This window comes from Parasteatoda tepidariorum, chromosome 7, assembly GCF_982258835.1.
Source record: "Parasteatoda tepidariorum strain Cologne lab strain chromosome 7, Ptep-v5.0, whole genome shotgun sequence".
In the NCBI taxonomy this organism is placed as follows: Eukaryota; Metazoa; Arthropoda; class Arachnida; order Araneae; family Theridiidae; genus Parasteatoda; species Parasteatoda tepidariorum.
The window spans coordinates 5,017,360-5,037,287 of record NC_141761.1 but is presented as its reverse complement, the minus strand read 5'-3'; the positions used below and the strand labels follow the sequence as shown (position 1 = coordinate 5,037,287).

Sequence of the window (19,928 nt, the reverse complement as noted above, 5' to 3'; positions counted from 1 at the left end):
TACCTAACTAAACCTGGCACAATTTTCTTTAAATACTTAAATAAAATTATTAGCAATATTATTAAAGAAGGTTTTTATTGGATTATCACTAATAATCATACGATTTTAGAATTTATTTAACAGAATAAAATTAATTCTATTGCGACTTTCATTTCCAGGATCTTTTCAATAGCATTCCCCTTTCTAAACTAAAAGATTTCCTTTTGAATTATTACTATCATTTTAAAAATATCCTTAGTTGCGTTTTTGATTATTTTTATCTTTTTAATAATTATCTTTACAATGGAAAAGATTTTTTTCTTCCAATTGATGAAATACCACTAGGATTAAATTTTTCATTTCTTTTAGCTAACTTATTTTTGCACTATTATGAAAAAAATTATACTCTTAATGTTAAATTTGTTTTTAGATTTATTGATGATTTAATTATCCTTAATTTTCAAGATTGTACTATTTTATTAAATAATATTTACCGTGAGAAATTAATCTTGCTTCATAATTATGAGGATGATATTAATTTTAATTTTTTAGAATTGGGTATTATAAAAGAAGAAAATATCTGTTTTGTTGATTTATACGATAAAAGAAATTATTTTAGTTTTAATATAAATAAACTAATTACTTGGAATTCTAATGTTTCTAAAAACATCTATTTAAATACCATTTTTAATCAAATGAATAGAATTAAAAGAATTTGTAGTAATGTTTATTTATCCAAAAAACAAATAGACAAACTTTTCAAAATTCGATAATAAACAATGGATACTTAAGTAATTAAATTCTATATAAAATCATTTAGTTAATTGTATATTATTGTAAGTAAATTTACTAAAAAACTTCTTTGTTAAATTATATAATTTTTACCATGTGCAAATTCATTGCGGGCAAATCCGTAGCTAAAATTATTTACATAACAGGCAATTCATGTTTCTTTCTCTTTTCTATTTTATTTTTTTCTAAATAAAAGTGAATTTTCTAAAACTTGTCAACTCTCTTGTCAACTTGTCTCAACTTTATCCAGTATAATATTACCTTGCGCACATCCATTTTCATGCCCATCCTTGGCAACAAACAAATCAAACGCACTTCAGTACTGCAGTAAGAAAGCACTATAGAACAAAAACCCTCTATTTATGCTTTTACCTCAATTTGCACTTCTGTTTTCATATTTTGTAATCTGGCAATCTTGTTACAAAAATATTTTAAATCATTCTTGAAAAATTACTGGTTTATGTAAGTTCATTCGTTACTCGCTTTATAGATTTCATTTTATATTTTATTCTGTTTTTTTATTTTAATTTCTGTCTTTACATTATATTTTTACTTAATGTGTTCTATATTATTTGTTGTAAATTTTTGTAATTTTTTTAATTTCTCCTCATTCTATTGTATTGATATATTTTGCTTGGCTATATTGATAAAATATTGGCAAGCACTCTTTTTTTTTTGAAGATGTAATCGTGTGAGCATTTGAAAAGATTATGTCTTTTATTTTTTGGTATATTATTAATTCCCCCCTTTTTTTCGGATTCTTTTCTTCCGGATATATTTGTCATCTGAAAAATATTTTTTTCTTGAAGATGTTAAAGTTTACATAATTTTTGTGTATTAAATTAATTATTAAACATTTGTAGGATACTTTCCAAGTTGAAAAATATAAAATTATAAGAATAAAGAAGAAAAGTAGTATTCACAATAATATTTATTGATAAGTTTTGACAGTATTTTAGAAAAATAGTATTTAAAGTGTTAAGTTTGAGGGAAGTTAAAGCATAGTGGTTCTTTAAATAAACCCTAAAATGTTTCTCTTCTGTCATGTATCTTAAGTGTTAAATACTCTTAAAAGTGTACTTAAGTGTTAAATACTCTAAAAAGATTCTATAAAGATTATAAAAATCAACTAATAAAATTGTAAACTTTTTTTTAACTAAGTACAGCTGTCCTTAAATTCATGCCGTATTTGTCATCACTTATTTACGTTTTTTAAGTAACACAATTGGAATTCATGGATGGAGACTTTTCAAAAGGAAATAATCTACTTTGAATGTTCTCTTTGGTTGATGAAGCTTTTAAGAGTTTTTTTTACTATGCCTTGTCTGTTATCATAATTATTAGTATAAAAAATATTTATTTATTCAACTGAATAATTTAGCTTAGTAATTTTTAGCCTAAATTAAATAGAATTTATTGTTTTTGTTTTCTGATTTTTTTTAAGAATTAAAATACTGTTTTCTGAATTTTCATTCTTTTACAGACATGACTCTTTTGGTGAAGTTTTTTTTAAAAAAAATTTAACTTTGCTTGCATTCAATATTATTAAAATTATGCATGAAATATCTTTCTTTGTCTAGAACAGTGTTTCTCAACCACTGTTTGCGGCACTTTTGTGTGTCGCCAAATTCTGAAAGTCTGCAGCCAAATATTAGAAATGATACAATAAAAATTGCAATGTTTTTTCTTATTACAAGTAAACTTTAAATAAAAGAGAAGTGTATATATATATAATATTATATATATATATATACCGTAATTTCGCGGAGATAGGCCGCAGCGTTATTGATTTAAAGCTTGAAAATTTAGTAGGAAGGTGTATCTGACGGGGCGGCCTATATAGTATTACCTTTTTTTTTTTCCTTCAAAAAATTTTGCTTTTTAGAAACCCCACAAATTTCATCATCATTTTTTCCACCTGTTACTGTGCTTTTTATTTTTTCATGCTTAATGTTACTCCAAGGAATGGTCAGCATACCTGAAATTTTCCCCTCCCTAATCCTTTTTTGGACTCACTTCCTGGAGACCACTATCTACAAGAGAAGGAAGTCTCTCTTTCCCTTCTGCCATATGAACAGCTGTAGAGTGTAAGAAATGGGCGTGGAGTGGAGAAGCATAAATCAGAAAGGAATAAATGATGAAAATCAGGGTGGGGCCAGTGATAACATCAACTGTAAAACAAATGCTCCCTTGTTTCCAGGAAATATGTCTCTTCCACTTGTCCTGAATGCCTCTCCACTCCCCTTTTTTCTTCAACTGGTTGTTAAAAACATGTGAATGTTTGATGAATAAAGGATACTGATGAGCTTGGAATGACCTTCAATAATCTTACAATTAGAAAGTTCAAAAAGAATTTCAAACTTTATCTGAGGATCTGTGAAGAGGGAAAAGATCAATTTGTGTGAGAATTTTAGACAGGGATAAAAGAAAGACCCTCCTAGGCGGAGTCAATTAAAAAAAGAAACTGGATTTGAGAAGGAAAAATAGGGGGAGGAATTGTTAAAAATAGAAACTTGTTTTAAATGCTTGGGAGAGCGCTTTTTATTGTTTTTTTTTTTCATTGCTCATATTTCTGTGTGATTTTGATCATCTTCCTCAGCTTATTATGAATTTTTTTTTAAACGTTTTATCTTCAATTCTGATGCGTTTTTGTTTTATTAATATTTTTCTTTAATTAATATTTTTGTTTTGTTTATGCTATTTTCGTTTTTTTTTAAACATAACTTTATTTAAGTTATCCATTTTAAATGCCTCCCATTAAGAGGAAGAACTATAACGCTGCGTTTAAGCTGTCGGCAATTAAAAGAGGAAAAAAAAAACTGATAAATGGCTTCAAAAAAGCAGAAATCCCGGGACAAAACAAAACCGAAAGTTAGTCTGAAAGTGTGAGTGACGGAGATTAATCCGAAATAAACAATTAACTAGTAAACCTAATTTGCTCTGATACAGAGAGCTCTGATTTTGAGGGATTTTTACGTGCAGTGATATGAATATATAGTGATAGGTGATATCTAAATAAATTATTCTTAAGTTTTTCTTTGAACAAATTTTGTTTGGATTTATCGTTTATTTCTAAAACAGGATTTTGGATTGTTGATTCGTTTTATTTTTACAAAATTTCATACTTATTTTAATGGTTTTTGATATATTAATTATTTTATTTATATTTTAATGGTTACTTCTGTTTAAAATTAGAAAATGCTTAATTTTACTTAGAAAGTTACTGAAATCTATTTTATATACTAGGATTGTCTTTATTTTTTTGTATGTTCAATATCCTTTTATTGATTTTTATTTAACTATTAAAATTATATACACATGTGTCAAGTCTTTAATCAATACCTGCGTTAAGTTCAAAATTCGTTAATTGTAAAAAAATTCGTTGCGGCGTGTCCGGTGAAAAACTTTTTTCTTTCGGTCGATTTTTGAGGGTGCAGTGTATATACCAGGGCGGCTTTTCTCCGTGAAATTGCAGTACTTTTTATAATTTTTCCACGCTTTAACCGTGTGAACATCTTTGTCAGCGATTGTCTTGTCTCTGACAATCTTAAAATAAATTTAAATAAGAAGGAAGTGTTTAAACTCTAAGGCTCACAATTTAAAAAAATGTTGAAAAAAGTAGGAAATTTAATGACCATTTAAATTATAAATTAACAAAGGAAAGCAAGCTAAATATTAACTTTCAAACAGAAATAAAAGCTAATCATTAAAGTAAGCTATGCAATTAATAGTTATAAAAACAGATTAACAAAGGATAACTAACAGAAAAATAAGCTAACAATTAATAATTAGCAAAAAAACTAATTAATAAGAAATCGCAAAAAAATAACAATTTAAAAAACAGAACAGTTAATAACTATAGAAAACAAGCTAACAATTAAAATCTAGCAAAAAAAATAAATAACTGTTACTAACTAATGAAAAATTAGTCGGAAGAAATAATTAAACCCTTAATAAACATGCTTTTGTAGTACATATTATTTTATTTCGCATTCAAAATTATTATCACAAACTATTTAACACAGTGTAATATAGGTAAGTAAACAACTTTTAAACTAATTATTTTCATTGCGTGCCGTCAAATTTCGAAATTGTTAAAAGTGTACCGCCACAAAAAAAAAGGTTGAGAATCACTGATCTAGAATATGCAAAAATAATAGGTATTATGGCAACAGGCATGTCAATCTTTAGGGTATTTAACCAAAAATGTATTAACTAATAATGCTAAAGAAATATGAAAAACATTTATCTAATAAAGAAGTTTATTTGCTTTTGTATTTATAAAAATTATACTCTCTCATGTAATGAAAAGGTGTTGTTTCTCTTTCCAGTTTTCAAGTGACACCAAATTTTAAAAATGATCCTGTTTTGATTGAATGACAGGAGTTTTTTTTTTTTTAAATAATTCTAACAATTGTTTTTTCAGTTATTTGTATGCCTCTTTTTATGCTAGGAAGGAAAAACTATTAGAATTAAAGCACTGGAATATTGTATATAATTTGCAAATATGTGAACTTGTGAACTTTGTGAACTTGTTTGCTTTAGTTTAAGTCTTAAATCGAGAAATGCATTTTTAAATTTTAATTATAAAATATATTTTTTATAAAAGTGTGTTCTATATGTTTATAAATTTTTTTTTGTATCGTTTTCCAGCTTATGTTGAACATTGTCTTTACAAACTATTTTAGAATTTATCAGCCGTGCCCTTCACGATTGGAAAACTTATGTGGGAAAAGAGGAGCTTAGCTTCACATAAGTATCGCTTAGAAACTGACGAAGCCCATCTTCCTAGTCAAAATTTAGAACTGGTTTGTTTTAAAGTTTCTACATTTTTTCTGCTTAAATCATTATTTTAAGCTTAATGTTTCTCCATTTTTTAATAATTCTAATTTTAGGGTTTAAATGCTCTTGGAATTAAGAAGAATATTCATTTATTTGTATCAATATATATATATATATATATATATACTTCTACAATCTCAATAATCAGATAAAGCTTCTTCACTATTTCACTGCACACATTCATTTGTTTATTCATCTTAATCTATAGATTAATTTAACATTTTCTTAAGAGTTATTAAAAAGCTATAGCCATCATTATAACTCTATTTTACAAACATTTTTCTTATTGTTGTATTTTACTCATTCTTAATACTTTTCTCAATGGTTATATGGTGTTAGTTTTTTCTTTTGTTAAAACACTTGGTAATTTATTACTGCAGGATCTGCTTATAAAGTTCTAATATTTAACAAGTTTCTGGATTTAATGTATAATTACCTTAAAATGTAGCATTTAAAGGTCAGCTACTTATCTGGGAATTATAAAAATCTGGCTGACGTCTAAAATTATGATAGTTAAAAAGGAACAGGAAGAGGCTTGGAATGGTTAACATGCTTGATATTTTTTTTAACATTCTTAGCACTGTATGCAAATAAGTTTTGTAAAGTGCAGATCATAAATTAAAACAAAAAATTAGAAATTGAGAACAAAATAAAGCTGTTGGAAGTTGCTGGTAAAAATTTATTTTATGTCATTTGTTTATATTTTGGTGGCATAAAATTTTTTGTTATATATTTTGTTTATCAAGATTATGTTTGTTTATTTCAAAGTCTCATTACCATTTAATTGAATTAACTATAATGTGATTAGATTTTATATTCTATGTTTATTATATTTCTTATTTTTTATGGATATTTGTTGAACGCTCAAGTAATAATAAGCATTTGAGTGCTATAAATATTCGCCACATAGCCAATTCTGTATGTACTCATGGAATAGGTGTTATGAATACAACAGTAAGCGATTTAAATATTTTTTGATATGATATATTTTTTTTTTAATTAAAGTTGCATGATGTTATTGTTTAATTTTAGGTAAATTTTGTTTGCGAATTTCTGTGGAAAAAGTTTAAAATATTTTCCCTATTTCTTATCAAACCAAGATTAATAAAGGGGAATTTTTTTTACTATTTTGCAATTACTATAAGAATGATCTAAAAAAATTGTACACAGGTAATAAATTAAATAATTAATTTTTTTTTATTTCAGTATTAGTGTGTAGTTTAATTAATGATATAATTTTTGTTTACATTTATTCTCCTTTGACAAGATTTAAGATATTTCAAAGAAAACAAGAGTCAAAGTGGTCAAGACGTAACAGTTAGTGAAATTTTAAAAATTATCCTATCCATTTATTTTTATTATTGTTTAAGTTTTTGGGTGTTCCTAGATAAAATTTTAATTTGCTATCAATATTTCATTCAAAGTTCACCTTGTTATTCAATTTTCGTGCAATTTAATTCGCATTGAAATTTAATAACTAACTTCAAATTCAATATTTTATGCTTAACCTAATAAAATAGTCCTTTGAAATAATTTTTAAAAAGAAATGAGGGTTTAATGTATGAAATATGCAATTTTTGACTTACCTTTTAATCTTAAAATATTTATAACATCAAAACTGTTAGATCTATCAAATCAATTCTTTTTTTTTTTTACTTTAGTCTAAAAAATACACAGTAAATAATGTCTCAGAATTTATTGTCATAAAATTAATTTACATTGCATTAAGGGATCATAACTTTCATTCATTATTTTCACATTGCGTATCAGAAATATCATTTTTATGAAAAACCAATTTCTTTTTAAAATTATTTTTTAAATATAAGAAGATTTTCAATGTCATACTTGCAATTTATTATTGTAAAATTTAAAGCATTCATTATATGAATATGATAATTTAATTCAAAATTACATTATTTATTTTAAGACAAATTTATTGTAATTATACACTATATAAATTCATTAATAACTAGGAAAAAAAAACAGTATTTTATAAAGAGCATATTTTTTATGTACCATATTATTTAGTTATAGGCTTTAAATGTGTTTTGCATTTTAAATAATGCAAGAATCAATTGAAGAAGTTAAACATTTAATACCAAGTGAAATGTTTCGAACATTATTCATTTACATTTTTTATTTTTTTATTTCATTCATAAAAATTTTACATCTCTTTCCTTCTTCACCAAAAAAACCTTGCAAGATTCGACAAAATATCTAAAATAAAAGAAAGAAATCACTATCATGATAAAATTTTACACATTAACATTAGAATGCACATATTAGAATAAGGGGGATTAAGTACCATTAATTTGAAATCAGTTAAGCCTTCAGGCATCCCTTATAAACTGATTTTAAGTTTGTCAGATATTTTGATTATAGTTCTAAGATTATTCTTATGAAACATGGCAGATATTTGATTTTGTAGCTTTAATGTTTGGGCTGAAATTTGTTTTAAAAAAATTAATTGTATTTATAAATGAAGACTATTAAAAATGAAAGTATGTTGAAAAATTAGTAAGGTAAACTTACATACTTACTACCATTGTAGAAAAGTAAAGTGTCAATAGATAAATGTAAAGTATAAATAAAAAGTAAAGTATCCATAGTTAACATTGAATAATAATAAACAAAATATTATGCAAATCATCATATACCAAAAAAAGAGGGATTAATGTAGAAACAGATAAGGGATTTGGGAATTTGTTTTTTTAAAAATTACTTCTTATATTACTACCCTTTTTTTAATACTTTTCAATAATTACCAAAAAAAGGGGTAACTTTGTGAGAGACAAGATAAATATTCATGTTTTCTAACTTGTTTTAAAATAAGCTTTTCAAAAATTAAAAGAATTCTTAGGGAAGAATAAAATAATTATTTCAATAATAATAGAAATAAAATAAATTTTTCAAATAATCAAACACATGCTTTAACAATCAACTGAAATAAAGATAGAAATTTAAAAATAAAAAAATACAATGATTATTATATTTTATGTTATGATAATGCAACAAAGCTTGGCGAGTTGCTTGGCAAATATTTCAAAATGAAGCTTTTCACCAGTATAAATCTTTACATATATAAAAATAGAAATAATTTCTATCTAAAGTAATTAAAACTTTGATTGGAATAAATTATAATAAGTTTTAATTTTCTTAGTTTGAACCAAATATAAATATTTTAAAAGAAAATCTAGGAAATAGTTTACTGAACTCACCAGTTTTGAAATGAATCCTCAGTGCTTAACTGTTTAAATATTGCAAATAAATAAGAAATTTAAACAAAGGCATGTTTAAATAAAACATGAGTAATTGAATTTGTATAAATATGACGAATTGGCCAACAGTAAAAATGTATAAAAGGTCACAACAACCTCCCATCCTGCAGTAGCAAAACATGAGAACTTTTCTTTAGCAGTTTCATATTTTCTTTAACCATAGTTGAATCAAAGGCTGGATAAACACTTTCCAATTAAACTTAGGATCAATAAAGAGAATTTCTGTACCATTTACTTCCAGGATCTCGTTTTGCAGTCATGTCTTGGAGAATGTGACATTACAGCTTAAAAGAAAGCAAGAACAGCTGAAATTAAAATATATTTTATAATTAGCAATAGAATTCGTCAAACATTAAAAATAATTTATTACAAATATTATTTTCGAAGCTACATTGTTTCGAATATTACAAGTAGCTATACATGTTTTAGTAAATAATAAAACTAATTGATAAGAAATAATAATTATGAATAACACAAAAGAACCTCACAAAGCATATAAAAGCACAATTGGTTTTGTCTGCAAAAGGAATTGTTTTAAATAATAACTACATAAGTAAAATTTATTTCAACATGATTTAAGCAATATTTTAAATAAGCAGTCAAAGATAACAAACTTGATCTTCCACCCCTGAGTGCAGGATGAGGGTAACCTTTGAAATCTTAATTATGAACTTTTTCGGATTCTTCAGAAAAATTAGCCTAATTTGTTTGTCTATATGTTTATGCATTTTGCTTCACGGATGATGTTGTAATGGAGAAATTTATGTACATAATAGCTACTAATTGTTTAAAATGATTTGTTGAGTTAATCGAAACAAGAAAATTAATGAAATTTGTTCTTTATTTTTAAAAAAAAAATTTTGAAATTTAAAAAAAAAAAAAATCAATACAAACAATTTGAAAAAATGTCTAGTTTTATGTCATTAATTTGATGAGCCTCCAGATTTACCATTTTAAACTAGCTAATCTAACTGTCTATAATTTTCAAAGTCTGAGACATATCATAATAAAGCCAGATCCTTCAAAAGTTAAGACCCAATAGTATTACTCTTGAAATTTTTTTTTACATATATCATCAAAATAAAATTATGAATTAAAACATTATTGTACATAATAAAACTTATTTACCCAAAAATAAATGGCAGGGCTCCATACAAAAAATAATATTTCATCATTTAATTTACTCATGATTAAATTGGGAATTTAGTTACTAGAAAATGTTACAGTCTCTTTAAGTAAATGGTATTAAATGACAGAAATTTTTTTTTTACTAAGGAATGCATTTTACTGAATTTAAAAAAAAAAGAAACAATTTCGTTCATGTTTTAGAAGATTTTTTCCTTTAAAATATAATGCTTGTTTGATTGTTTATTTATTTATTTTTTTTTCAAAATTACCTCAAATTTAAAAATAAATAAAAAGAACATTTGAAAAATAGCAATATTTTAATTTGTTTTTAGTAATCAAATTAATTTCATTGCAAAAATAGTTCTCATATACAATAAGGTATCCCTTTGATTGAGCACTTTATCTAAGATCTTTTACTATACATAAATTCTTACATTCTCCTATTATTTCTTCGATTTGTAATTCACATATAATAATTTGATTTCTTATTTTTAGAAAAATCTCACTCATAAATAATTTACCAGTTTTCTGTCAGAATATGAAAAAAAAAAACACTTAGGTAAGACGGGCACCAAATTGTAAATATTTAACTTTTAATGTTCTAACAAAATCCGGAGAAAACGACTGCTTATTCTACATTCTAAAATCTAACTAGTTTTTAGCGCAAGTTAGGTTTTTAATAACTACTTTTATATTTTGAATAATATGATAAGTATTAATTGAGCATTAAATAACTTTGGTGACAATGTATTTTTAACAAAATTTAATAATTTCTATATATTTTAGAGCTTCAAAATTAGTATACTAAATTCAACATGATTGATAATTCTCTAGGATAAAAATAAATATAAAATATCTTGAAAGATGCCGGAAGTGTTGCCCATTTAAAGTTACCCAATGGGCACCTGTAAAACTAATTCACGGAGGAGAGCAACATTACCCGTGCTGCACTGTCACAGATACCTGTTTATAGGTTGGGCCACATTCACACAACAGAGAATAGCCCACTCAGAGAAACATCCATGCACTAAGTTGGATACGAACCCGCAACCATTGGTTTCGCAGTCAGGCATGCTGACCACTCGGCCACCTGGCCGGCATTTATTAAGTAAATAATTTAATCTATGAATGTTTTAGTATATGAGGTATTTTCAACCAACAAATTTTGTAATTACAGTATTTATTGAAGAGAAAAATCAAATATTAATAATAATATCTATCAATAAGATCCAATGCATTCCATTCCCTGATCCAATTATGCAATCCATTCCCTTTTTTTTTTAACATTTTGCAGTCAATCGAAACCCTAACCAAGAAAGAGTACACAAAGAACAATGAAATAAAAATGTCAGAAGGCTGATCAAAACAACTTAATAATTCATAGCTAATAGATATTTGTTTTATAATCAATTCAAGTATTTTTAATGAAAAGTGTCATTGCAAGTAGAAATTCATCAAAAAAATAGAAAAAAAAATATTAAAATTTTAAAACATAATAAAAATACCCTTGAGATGGCAAAAATTTAATGAATGGTGGCTAATGGTAGTTTTTAAACAATTTATTTAAGTTTTAATATTGTTAGTAACACTGTAACAATGAGGGCCAAAATCAATTGGACTGTTCAGATCTGCATAACAATGGGAGACGAAAATAAGGAGAATTTGTTTCCTCGATAGCTATTCCAATTTCAAACGCTTCTTCGGAGCACATGCATTAGCTCATAATAATAGGAGTCGTTTTTGGCGGTGCTCTATCTTTAAAAACTAGTAGTATTCAGCCTTTTGCCCCAGATGTCCTACAAAAGGGCTATTGCTTGACAAACTCTCATAGATGTTTAAGCTGAGCATGTATTGTGTAATTTTCTCTCCTGGCTATTTACTTCTCCTGTTTTTAATTTTGTACTTCTTTCTTAACTTCATGGAGTATTGGAATATATTTTTCATGTTATTGGTTTTTAGATTTCAATTAGTTGTTAACAGTTTTTAAATAAATTTAGGTATATTTCTATTTTGCCAGGGTAGGCGATAAAGTCATTAATGCAGACTTACTTAGTGCAAATAAATTAAACAGTTTTTTTTTAATTATTATTATTTATAAGTAATGTTTTTAAAGAAGAAAAAAAAATAGATAAGTTAGTTGCCGAAATTACTTGTGCAATCGAAATGAACCTAGATTAGTTGTTTCCGTCCTTTGCTTAATATTATTCTGAAGTATGTATCTGTGAATCTTGATTATCAGAGCCTGGTCTGCATCTGTATTATAATAACAAGATTAAAATGGTCATGTTAAAACATAGTATTGAACCTATAACCTAGCATATACCATTACATGAAATACGACTCTATAGGTCAACATTTATCTGTATTTTTGTCGTATCTGCAAGCAGGATATGTCAGTAGATAAATGTTGGAAAATTGAAGTGATTATTACAATGAATTGAAAAATGAATGATTAAACTGCTTGAAACAATTATCAAAGTCAATTATTCTGGTATAAAAATTATTAACACTTAAATTTATTATAATATGAAAGTAAGCAGCTACATTTATCATGATTTTGGCAGATTTTAGTTTCAACTATTAGGTGGTAGATAAATTTTTTTAAAAAAAAAAAACTTAATAGTTGAAACTTATTTATTAGAAAATTATATTTTTAATATAATTTCTAAACTTTAATTTCTTGATATTTTTTACAGTCCTCTAATTTTAATAGTTCTTTTTGAACTTGGAGACTGATATTTTTTTTAATGAACTAACTTGATTATTTATGTATTAAATTTATATCTATGTTTCCAAATTTTTTTTGTAAAGCTTTAAAAGTTGGCTATGAATTTTTTTTACATGAATAACGAGCATATAATAAATTGTTTTGTATGAAATTTACTTAATTTTTACTTTAGTACTTCACTTGTTGCCTCACTCAGTCCTCTTGTTTATGGCGGTATTCAAGGGGTGATGAAGAAGGACATAGTTCTGGGGTTGGGTCTGCTTAGGGCTCTATCAAAAATATTTTTTAAAAAATTTAGTTTTTATTAATTATAGTTTTTTTAAAGAAAGTTTTTTATATCTAAGTAAAAACTGCAATTTTGTATTAAGAGTCAAATATTCTGCAAATATTCTACGTATTTTACAAATATTCTATAAATTTTACAAAACATTCTACAAATATGAAAATAGGATTTTTGTATTTTGAGGAATAGTAGAACTTGACCAGAGGCACATAAAACCTCTGTTCAGTCTTGCGTATCATTCATTCAATTTAGAAATTGCTTAAAGCAAAAGTTTTGAACAAATTTTTCTCATTAGTTGGTCAGATAAAAAGTTACATTGATTGAGAATGTTAAAGGTAAAAAGTAAATCATATGTAATAAATTTTTACTTGGCAACTAATTTTGTAAAAATTTGAAATATTTTCAGTAATAAAAAATGCAGCACGTTATTAAAAATAAAATAAAAAATAACATTGCTTGAATTTGTTAATTATAACTTGTATGAAACTATGTGATTCTCATTTTGGTATTCATCGTTCGTTATTTTTGGATAATTTTATTTTATACAGGACTTTAATTTAGTAAAAATGATAGTAGATGTTATATATTTGCTAAAAATTTTGCACTATTTTATTTTTGGCTTGCAATCCTTATTTTTATGTACTAGTATTTTTTTGAACATGGAAAAAGCTGTCATTTTAAATTTTTATTGCTTACATGGTTTTTAATTTTTGTGATAATTTTGAATTGCTAATTATTTCCATACTTTAAATTTTTCTTTTTACAGTCCAATGAAATAACTATTGATGATACTTTCTGACAAGTAAAATTTTCAAGGTATGCAAAAATGTATAGTAACAATTTGAGACACATGGGTGTACTTATTTATTCTACATAATGAATGGAGAGTGTATTTAAAATTATTATATTTTAAAGCGGCAACTTAGATTTTTACTATTTTTCTGTGATCATAAATTGCAAGCAAATTTGTAGACTTTCATTCATGCATTACAATACAGAATCTGTGCGAATGTTTTAACTGTTAAATGTTTAAAAGCATATTGGCAATATTAAATCTGTGTAAAGAAGAAAGTTTTGACTCTTGCCTAATTTTTTGTAACATTAAACTTAAATTTAAATTAAGAAAAATGAACTTGAAATTTAATTTGTAACATTTAAATAAAGGCTAACACAAATCATTATCTTGAAAAAATAATAATGAGTAGATTTGTTGAGTTATGTACACTTACTCAATAATAAGCTAAGTCAGTGTCAAGGCTTCTTAAAATAAGGTATTTTTATTTTTTGAAATAATACGGCTTGCAATTTTTTTAAATTTCTGTTTATTTTTACTTTAAGATGATATTTCACTAAAAAGAATTTACTCTAATCAAGATATATTTATGCTCCTTACATGTACTTTTTTCCTTGTTAAGAATTTTTACCAACATTTGATAAAAATATTGAAATTAATTTGTTTTGAGAAGCCAAACAATATCTTCTGAATCCTAATGCTAATAGTGAAAGAAAAAGTGTGGATTTATTACAATTTGGGTAAAACACCTGAAGCAACAGGTTTGATGTTTATGCATCAATTGATAAAAACATTGTGATGTAGTCGGTTAAAGAAGTAGTTGTAAAAGTAGAAGAAGTGCAATATAATTCCAATGAAGACTGAACTTAACACGACCAATTAAAGCAAACATTTGCAGGAGGTCTGAAAGCCTTAAAAACAATAAGGAGCTTAAAAACAATAAGGAAAAAGAAAACCGAAATTTCCAAATATTTTTAGGAAGTTAATACATTTATTTATCCCTTTTTTGCACTGTAAATATTTTGAATAATTTTTCAGTTAATTGTTTTATACTTATTACAATTGTATTAATTTTCATACATTTCCAAATTATTAAAAGTTAACCCTCAGTCGTCGTTTTCCTGCATCTGTGGTTTGTGAAGAATAGTTCCTCGAGAAGGATCGATTGAGGTTCTTCTGTATTGAATTTTAGCTTATAAAAACAAATCATAATTAACAAAATTCAAATTTTTCTTATAAACTACAATTTAGTAATCAAGATTTCTGAAAACATTTATCTGCCATCTCACTGTGTATTTTAAGAAGAACTTAATTTTTTGTATCTATGCTGTCGAATTAAAACTATTTTCTTAACTGATATTTTTTATTATGTAATTAATGTTTAAGGTGAAAAAATCTGAAATCAAGTCAACTTTAAGGTTCCTGATTATAGGTTTTTATTGTTTTTACACTTTTACTTGAATCATGAATGTTTTAAAAGTTTTCCTACTTATTACTATATAATATTTAAAATATAAAACAGAAATGTTTGTAAAAGAGGTTTAAATTTCATGGTTTTACTATTAATGAACTAGTTAATTTTTCTATAGATAGTTGAACAATGTGTCAACAGGTTATTAAAAAATCTTTTAACATAACTGCTTTTGATAAAAAAAAAATTCTCTCCATGTAACCATTTTTTGTTATTAAGAAATTTTCTCCATGCATATTTTTATGTAGTTGTTTTCACAATAACCAGAAATAGCATAGTAATTTTGTGTATTTGTCATTCTCCTTAATTATTTTCTTTTCATTTAGCAACGGAAACATAAGGAGTCAAACCCACAGCTGCTGCTCCATCATCACTTTTGCATACCTGCTGTTTCACCTATGTTAAAAGTAATTCTTCTGCGGAATATGCTGTCTGTAATGAAAAAGAAGCTTTGTACAGGGTTATTCATAACTCCCTCCGGGCAGGAACTGGACTATCGCATTGATGTATGCGGTGTGATCAAGGGTTCACACATAGAACACCTGTAATGTATGTAAGTAAAACTTTAATAGTTTCGGAATAATTTCATATGTTTCTTTTTTTCATATTCGTCTTCTTTTTTTTTACTATAACGCTTCAATACCCCAGAGGGAATTATGAATAACCCTGCATTTCTTTTAATCTTTAATGAACATTATTATTTTTATACAAAAAATTGTATAAAAACTGCTATGTGCAATCTTTTGTTTCTCAAACTGAAAGTATGCCTGATTCATGAGAAAGTGTCACATCTATTAGCAATAAATATTATTTATGATTTTTTTCCAAATTGAAAATATTGTGTTAAAATTAATTTTTGATGACATGACTAGTTTTTCTCTTAATTCAGACCAGAAAAAAATTGTTGCTGTTCCCTTCAGTATTTTCTACTATTTGTTAGATAAATTATTTCAAAATAAATTTCGACCATACTGAAATGTTTATTAGTTGACCCTTTTAAACATTGATATCTGTATAATTTTAAATGATATTCTTTTTGATTAACGTATTACTTATTAACAAAATAATATTTTACCTGTTGAAAAAATTTGAATATTTCACTTTAATTATTTTTTCTAAGGACAATTCTTAACCTTATTTAATAATCTTATTGATTTATTATTTTTAACCTTTTTTAACATTTAAAAAAAATTAATAGTTCTTTCTTTTTTGCATTTTTACAGCCTGTTGCAGGCCAAGACTCTCTCCTTAAGTTTCTTTCATTGGGAATGATCCACTGTTACAGTTTTCCAATGGTTGATCCCAATTTTATGTGACATTTTCTCAAGTGTATCAAGCCACTTCAAGTTTCTGCCATCTTTTTCTTTGGGTTTAAATCATTGTATCCAAGTCATTTTAATTGATATACCTTTTTAGTTTTCACAATATTTGGTCTCCAGACATTATTTATTTGAAAGTGCCAAATATTTTCTTTTCTCTTAGAACATGTTTTCCTTTGTTTTGTTCAGAATGCGCTACCACACATGCTTTTTTGTATTACTAAAGTTTTATATTGATAAGTCTTTAATTTATGCTTAAATGTTTTAATTTCAAGTGATTTCTTAATCCATATTAACATTTGTTTGCTATATTTAATAAATTAATCTAACATTTAAACTGTTATACTGTGTCTTTAATAACTTTTTCAATGACATGGAATTTCAGTCTTATAGATATTCATATAGGTTTTACTTAACCTTGTTTTGCTTTGCATTTAACTCTATTAATTGTCATTTTTGTAAGATTTATCTAGTTACGTGGGTATTTCTAAATCGAGTGTTGCATAATATAATTTTTTTTTCTATCTATGCCATCATATGCTGTCTTAAAGTCAAAAAATAGTATATAGTATGTATAAATATTAATTTCTTTTGTTTTTTCCCCCAGATTTGTGTGGATCTGGTCTTGACCTTTCTCTTTCTAATCCACATTGATAATTTTCGATGACTTTTGCAATGTATGGTAACAGTCTTTTGCATTAAAATGTTTGTTAGGATTTAAAATGCTTTGTTTAAAGAGGTGATTACTCTGTAGTTGTTACACTCTTAAATTTATCTCTTTTTTATGTCTTGGACGCATGGCCCCATACTCTCATTCAATGGGCATTTGTTTCAGTGTCTTGACACAGACTTTAATTATTTGTGTTCTATAAACAAACATAATTTTTAGTTTTTTACTCTCCAATGATAATGGAAGAGCAGTAACTGTTATGGTACCAGAATGACATATGAAAGTAAAAACAGCTTAAATATTAGATTTATCTTTTACTATAAAACAATTTATTTTTAAAGACAATTTAAATTTTTTTTATAAAACACTTGCATCACATTCATTATTTCAAATGTGTCATATATCATGTCCTAGATATAATTTGAAATGTTCACCATGGTCTTGCAGCAAATTTTGCATAAAATTTTATTTTTAAGAAATTCTTGTTTGTCTAACTCTTAATGAGGGCATGGGCGCCCATAGGGGAGGGCCGAAGGGGCCCAGGCCCCCCCCTAGATCCCCAGATTTTCACTAGAGCCCAATCGAAATAGGACAAAATGAAATTTTGGCATTTTTGAGAAAAATGAACATAAAGCCTTTCGAATCAAAGTAGCAAAGAATAAGTTTCGAAAGAAAAGAAAGAGTTTCGAAGCAAATAATATGTTTCGCCCCTCCTGAAATTTAAACATTCGAGAAAATAAAATCAAGTAAAATTCCAATCAAAAAATAGTAAAAAAGTAAATTATTAGAAAGAAAAAAAAAACATTTTAAATTGAACTTTGAAGCTATTTTCCTCTGAAATTAAAGTAACAGGTTATAATAAATATAAAGACAAGGATCTTTTTTTCAACTTAGAAGCTATTTTTCAAAAAGAAAACTTTATTTTCCTCTGATATTTAATAAAAGGGCGAATAATGCGTTTCGCCCCTTCTGAAATTTAGACATTCACAAAAATGAAGTCAAATTATACATTAGTAAACTTAGAGGGAAAACAAACCTTATTTTTTTCAACTAAATTGAGGGGTCGAATTAATAAATTAATTTAATTTAATTGAGGGGCGAATGATGTGCTTCGCCCCTTCGAAAATTAGCCATTCGTGAAGATAAAGTTAGGTTGGTAGTTTTAGAAAAAAAAGGAACTTTTTTAAATTTAAAAAAAACAAAACATTATTTTCTTCTGATATTTAATTGAGGGAGCGAATAGTGTGCTTAGCCCCTTTTGAAATTTACACATTAGTGACTATGAGGTCAAGTTAAAAAAAAAAAAAAAAAGGAACCATTTCTTTTTCTACTTTAAAATTATTTTCGAAATCAAATTTTTTATTTTACTGAGACTTTAAGTTGAGGGGGCGAACAATGTGCCATTCGTGAAAATAAAGTTAAGTTAAATGGGTAATTTTAGAAAAAAAAACTTTTTTTCAAATTCAAAATTGTTTCTTTTTAAAAAAAAGAAACACTATTTATTCGGAAATTTAATTGAGGGGGCGAATAGTGTGCTTAGCCCCTTATGAAATTTAGACATTGATGAGAATGAAGCCAAATTAAATTGGTAACTTTTTAAAAAGTCTTATTTTTTTCTACTGTGAAACTATTTTTAAAATATAAAATTTCATTTTCCTCTGAAATTTAACTGAAGGGCGGCGAATAATATGCTTCGCTCCTTCTGAAATTCAGCCATTCGTTAAAATAATGTCAAGTTAAATTGATAACTTTAGAAAAAAAAAACAACATTTTTTCTACTTTTAAGTTATTTTCGAAATCAAAAACTTTATTTAATAGTGAATTTAAATTGAGGGGACGAATAATGTGCTTCGCCCTTTCTGAAATTTAGCAATTCGTGAAAATAAAATTAAGTTAAATTGGTAATTTTAGAAAAAAGTACTATTTATTTCTACTTTAAAGTATTTTCAAAATCAAAAATTTTATTGAAGGGCGAATAACGTCTTTTGCCCCTTCTGAAATTTAGACATTCGTGAAAATAAAATTCAGTTTAATTGGTAATTTTAGAAAAAAGAAACTGTTTTTTTTCTTAAGACAAAGACTTCTTTTTACATATGATAACTTTCTATATACGTAATTAAACGAGAAAAAAAAAACAATTTTAAAAACAAAATACTTCTTAAAAACGCATTGCATATAAAATATATTAAATGTTTAGAAAACTGAAATAATTTCATTTCTTTTACCCTTCCCTGGAAAGAGTAATAAAATGCATCCTCCCACTGATAAAAATTGGTTTCAAAGAATCCCTTGACTTTCAAGAATTTCCTTTCCACCCACCTTGGCATATAATTCTGGTGGCCTAACCCCCCACAAAGACAGTTATTTGACTCCTCAAAAACAGCCACCTCATGTTATTCTATGGGAAAAAGTACTTTTGCTTCTTTAATTTTCATTTTTATGGCCCTTCGCTCCTTTGACCTCTTTTTAAAATGTCAGATATCCACAAAACCATATCTTCTTTGGATATCTCGTCATAAATTGTCTCAAACAAGCAATTATCTAGATTTTCTGAGAAAACAGATGTTTTAGGCTTTTAAGGGATCTAAACTGGGGAAGAATCTTCTTGACATTTTTCTCTGGTCATTTTGTGATGAGACTTTCAA

The 19,928-nt window shown here is 26.0% G+C and overlaps 1 protein-coding gene across 3 annotated transcripts in view; it reads left to right on the top strand.

The window, feature by feature from the left end:
- The window catches only part of LOC147806762 (uncharacterized), a 137,936-nt gene extending 120,986 nt beyond the window's left edge, over window positions 1-16,950 (top strand). Inside the window, exons 1-3 of one of the 3 annotated variants that reach the window (XM_087167154.1) lie at window positions 1,755-5,579; window positions 15,621-15,847; window positions 16,518-16,950. In XM_087167154.1, the coding sequence (XP_087023280.1) occupies window positions 5,496-5,579; window positions 15,621-15,842 (306 nt within the window). In that variant the 5' untranslated portion in view covers window positions 1,755-5,495 and the 3' untranslated portion in view covers window positions 15,843-15,847; window positions 16,518-16,950. The other 2 variants (XR_015435141.1, XM_087167156.1) reach the window with 2 other exon arrangements.
- The last annotated feature ends 2,978 nt before the right edge of the window (window positions 16,951-19,928 follow it).